Here is a 5,151-nt window from a genome sequence, read left to right on the forward strand (position 1 = left end):
TATAGGCTCTCCGCAAGGTCTCCTCCGAAGTTCTAAGTGTGACTGGCTCCACTTGGAGAAAATATGCAGTCACCTGGGTATCCTCTGAATATGGAACACAGGGAGGAGAATCCAGATCCTCATCACCAGAAGCACAATCCGGAGAGGCGGCAAGCCATGCAAAGACGACCAACGGGAATAGGCATACACTCATCCTCATCCTCAAAAGGGCTCCAAGGGGATTATGGGATTAAAAAAGAACCAGCAGTTGAGGTTTAGATGGCGCTGACAAGGAAGACACTGCACTGCGGTGTCCAGCTGCCACTGAAAACCTGCAAACCGTCTGAAAGACCATGACAGGCGACATGGGAAGTGGTGACAGGTGACGACTGGCCCTCGACGAACGGCGCCTGGCGCTAGGTGAACTCCTTTGGTCAGCGACCTTGAACGGTAGTATGTAGAACTTGACGATGGCGAGTGGTGCCGAAAGCATGAGTGGCGTCTGGCGCTACAATGTCTGGCACCAGACCTGCCCCAACCGTCTGATCTGAAAGGAGAACGACCGCGAGTCCTTGATCGAGAGTGGTCCCGACCAGACGACCTGCTCCCCACAAAGTGATCTGAACGACAGCGCTGCTCAGCTACCTGGCGCTGATCAGTAGACTGGCATCCATCAGAAGACTGGTGCTGCTCTGATGACTGGTGCTCAGATGACGCCTGACGCTGATCTGGAGACTGTTGCTTGTCTGGCGACTGGCGCCGATCCGAAGCTTAGCATTTATCCCAAGGCATGCGTCTAGACGGCTGTTGCTGGCGCTACTTGACCACTCTGAGGTAAGCTGCAAACTCAGGGCACTTAACCTTCTTGGTGCACATCCCGTCTAAGCAGTCAGAACAACAACTATGTGGATCCTTCCACTCTGGGGGAGATGACAGCTGTTACACTTGGTGGTAAACACCGACAGTGTCTCCGACTCTGAAGGCTCAAGCAACAGGTCTGCCATCTGCGACTTATCAACATGTAAACAAACTGATCAAACACGCAGCGTGACGGAAAACACGAATCTAACACCAATATATAGTTGTGTAACAATCAAAATTGAAACACAACCTCAATGCAACACAAAATAGGCCTCATGAAAGAGTCATTACTGAACTAATATCAGAGAAAACCGTGAACACAGCCTCTAAGCAAAACGCTTTGAAGAAGGACTGCGCAGTGCACACAAATGACAGATACTACTAGCGTGAAAACACTTTATTCAGTGGAACATAAAGTAGGCTTCTAGTGAAATAGAAGGAAAATGCATTTGTTGTAAAGCAGAGTAAGTTAAGAGAATATGTTACATGTTTCTTCATGTCGTGACAAAAGGTACCACTGTTTGGATCAAAGCCTTATTTTGAGTGAAATGACTCCCAAAAGCGAATCAATCTTCCAATCATCCCCCTTCGTTTTGGTTTCACTCTGGTAGTATGTCCTTCGTTTTGAGCTATAAGTAAAGAAAAAACATGTTTTAATGATAAATCAGCCTATTAAACAGCAAACTGTACTTTGCAATTTCTTATTCACAGAAAGACACAAACACAGACGCACATGTATTTTACAACCATAGAAAAATGATTGTGTTTACTGACTCTACTGTTACAACTGAATTAGTAAATCAAGGATAACACAGAACATATTATGTTATGGTAAATTAATGACTGTAAGATTGCATTTAACACATACCACCATCTTGGACGAGCGTATCTGTAGAGATGTGTTGTTGTACTTTTGGAGGTGTAGGCTTTGGTTTTAACTTTGGCTTGGGTCCTCTTTCATGTTTGAGAGAAGCAGCTCCTGAAAATAGGGCGCATGCTACTGAGTGCTTGAGAGTTAGGAATGTATCACACAGAGAGGAATGAAGAACTCTTAAACATTGACTGAATCACGGGTGATAAAAACAGAAATATTCAAAAATATTTTACCTTCTCTTGAATTTGTTTTGCAGACTGTGTGCCCCGTTACATCCTTCTGTCTTGTGTATATTTTACTTTGGGGTTTGCTTGGCTCTGTGACACAGAAAAACAGGCAGATGTATAAAAAAAGACTTCCACTAGAAAATAATGATCACTGAAATATGTTGTTCATATACTGAGTCAAAAAAGAAACTTCACATTCTTTCTTCAGGGCACTATAAAAGAACAAGAGATGGTAAGATGGCTAAATTGTTATCATTTCATTGCTGAGATCTGTTTGATGTACTCGATACACTGACAGTGCCATAATCAGTTCCATTAGGCTACACCGCCGTTCCAAAACATGGGTATACAGAATGTCAAGTCACAAGAATAAAAATGCGAAATTTCTCAGTTCAATATCGTGTATGGCCACCCCGCGCATTCACCACTGCCAAACACCGTCTCCTCATCGACTGCCTGATGCTTGTGAACACGTTGTTGGGGATTCTGCGCCATTGCTCTTGCAAAGCAGCGCCAAGTTCCTGCAAATTCTGAGGTTGGTTCCTAAGACCACGAAGCCTTCTCCCAAGTGCATCCCAAGCGTGCTCTATTGGATTAAGGTCAGGGGACCTCGCAGGCCAGTCCATGACGTTGATTCCAGCGTTTTGAAGGAAGCTTCGTGTCAACATCGCGGTATGCGGCCGAGCATTATCATGCTGGAACTGTAGACCTGGGCCATGAGCCGCCATGAAAGGAACGAGTTCAGGGGCGAGCACCTGGTCGCGGTAAGCAGCAGCTGTGAGGTTTCCACGGATGACCAGAAGTCGGGAACAGTTGTTCCCACAGAAAGCACCCCACACCATGCAACTTCCGCCCCCGAATCTGTCGACTTCCTGTACACAACATTGGGCATACCGTTCACGACGTCGTCTCCAGACTCTATGCCTGCCGTCCGCGAATCTGAGGGTAAACCTGGATTCATCGCTAAAGACGACTCGATTCCAGTGTCTCAGGGTCCATAGGAGGTGCCGTTTGGCCCACAGCAGACGTTGACGTTGATGAAACGGCGTCAATATTGGCCCACGATATGGACGTCGAGAATGGAGATTGGCAGCCCGCAACCGATTTCGAATGGTCTGTGAGGACAGTCGACCTCTAAACATCTCAGCCCTGGTTCGTGTAGCCGGCAGAAATCTGTCGTAGGTGACGTAGGACGATTTGACGGTCTTCTGCTCGTGACGTCATACGTGGACGACCCGACCTTGGGCGATCACAAGTGGTGCCAGTTTGTTGTAGACGACCTCGCAAGTCATACACAGTACGACGGCTGCATCCCATTGCTCTTGCGACGTCAATAACTGATCTTCCCGCTTGCAACATGCTTACGGCACGTTCACATTGCACATTTGACAATCGTGGCATTTCAAGTACCTTTAGAACTGTGGTTTAAAAGTGTTTTTTCAATTCTTGAGGCCAATGCAAACACATGCATATGAAGAAAACTTCGATGCGAAGATCACGTGATCGACTGCACGTGCAAAACCTGATTTGGCACTAACGTCATTTGCACGACAAATGGATGGGTTTGAGTTGGTTTTGCTCACGTTTTTCTAGAGTCGAAAGATAGGAATCCCATTTCGGATACATAGATGTATCATTAGAGAAAAAATATTCATTATTTTTCAAATTACATTTTGTGAAGTTTCTTTTTTGACTCAGTATATATGTAAAGCATTACTCTTACCATTTAAATATGTTCACAATATCTTTATGAAAATAGCTACACCAAAACAGTATATTGTACAAAAGTATACATACCATATCCTGTTGTAATATCTCTCCGTTGAGTGTTTAACGCTAAAATAGGGGCAGTGATGCTTTGTTCAGCCCGCCTCTGTCTTCTTATCTCATCCTCCATTTCCTGTCTCATGGTACTTTTCAACTCTTCTTTCATTTCCTTGTAGCTCTGTTCTAGTTCATTGCGAGCCTCTTCTTCTTTCTTCTGTTGGCGCCTAGTGGCGTCCTCAAGCATGGCCACAGTATAAACCATGGTGCTGTTCCGCGTCCGGAGATCTTGTAACATGGATAGCAGCTTATGTCCACACTCTGATCTGGATTCCCACGTTCCTGTGTTGTCGAAACCAATGTATCTTCCTCCACATGCATTAAGGACTCTCTTCAACTCCGGTGTACTCTCTTGTACGTATTCCTCCAGGGTAACGCCATCATACTTTAGATCATCCAATCTCGTAAAGATAAGAACAGTAAATTGAAACACTTCTTCTCCAAACATTTCTCTAAGAATATCTATCATTGTCTTCTCCTCTGGTGTAAATCGACCTATTCGAATTACAAGTCCAAAGGCATCAGGGCCTGGTGTGAAGGTGTACACCGATTCTGCAAGTCTCATTTTATTTGCGTAAATATCCTGTTCTTCTGCAAATAGCCCAGGTGTTTCAATAATGGTTAACTGAGAGTTCTGCTTTGTCACTGTATGGATACTATTCCACCCAAACGATGATGTTCCATGTGTGATGGATGTTCCAAGAAGTGATTCTATCACGGCAGTTTTGCCACTGCCATTACGACCAAGGAGAACCATTTTCATTTGGTTGCTCATCGTCCTGCAAAAAATTTAATAATTATGTGGTTTTGTTTCATGCTTGATATGTGAGGCTCGAGGTATTTCTTGCTTAATGTTGATTTGGCCAATTATGTCATTGTTACCGAATATATATTGAGTGATCATATTATCAAAAATTGTAATAAAGAGCAACGAGTCCAGGCCAACTTACCACATGAAATCACGATGTCCCCACGTCAGTGTGTCAGATCTCATTGACGCACATAAGCACGGCATAAAGGAAGGTACAGGTACATGTGCTATACAATCTTCAGATTTGCTAGTCCATTGTATGTATACTAGGCACATGAAGAAACTGTGCATTGTCCAAATATTATCCCAGTTGATAAGTACGATAACAATGTCAAAGGTACATATAAACTTTAATGGAAGGATCATAAGACCATAACAAGTCGGGAGAATTTCAATTGAAAAGTCAATCACAATGACATCACGAGTCCACAAGCGGGACAGGGGTCAAGCGACCATGTCCAAAGCTCAATAACGGGTATGTCCACCATCGGCATTGAGAACAGCAGTGCATCAATGACGCATAGAGCCTATCAAACGTGCAAGGAAGGCTTGTGGGATGTCACGCCAGATTCTCT

General features: G+C 44.4%; 1 protein-coding gene across 1 annotated transcript; it reads right to left on the minus strand.

Annotated features, from left to right (window-relative positions):
• Window positions 1–320: 320 nt before the first annotated feature.
• Window positions 321–4,538, minus strand: LOC124253996 (GTPase IMAP family member 4-like). The gene is made up of 5 exons (XM_046687851.1): window positions 3,739–4,538; window positions 1,948–2,031; window positions 1,709–1,819; window positions 841–1,469; window positions 321–795 (listed from the first exon to the last, which is right to left on the minus strand). Exons 1-4 carry the CDS (start codon window positions 4,526–4,528, stop codon window positions 1,375–1,377), a joined length of 1,080 nt encoding a protein of 359 aa, XP_046543807.1. The 5' UTR covers window positions 4,529–4,538; the 3' UTR covers window positions 321–795; window positions 841–1,374.
• Window positions 4,539–5,151: the final 613 nt, after the last annotated feature.

This window comes from Haliotis rubra, unplaced genomic scaffold (genome assembly GCF_003918875.1).
Source record: "Haliotis rubra isolate DU_JTF1 unplaced genomic scaffold, ASM391887v1 Scf56, whole genome shotgun sequence".
Classification (NCBI taxonomy): Eukaryota; Metazoa; Mollusca; class Gastropoda; order Lepetellida; family Haliotidae; genus Haliotis; species Haliotis rubra.

What these genes read in the sequence shown, in the direction of transcription:
- LOC124253996 (XM_046687851.1), bottom strand. Translation starts at nt 4,528, where the DNA reads ATGAAAATGGTTCTCCTTGGTCGTAATGGCAGTGGCAAAACTGCCGTG. An exon ending in AGATATTACAACAGGATATG is followed by an intron (nt 2,032 to 3,738) that starts GTATGTATACTT and finishes TCTGTGTCACAG; the next exon opens with AGCCAAGCAAACCCCAAAGT. An exon ending in CAAAACAAATTCAAGAGAAG is followed by an intron (nt 1,820 to 1,947) that starts GTAAAATATTTT and finishes CCCTATTTTCAG; the next exon opens with GAGCTGCTTCTCTCAAACAT.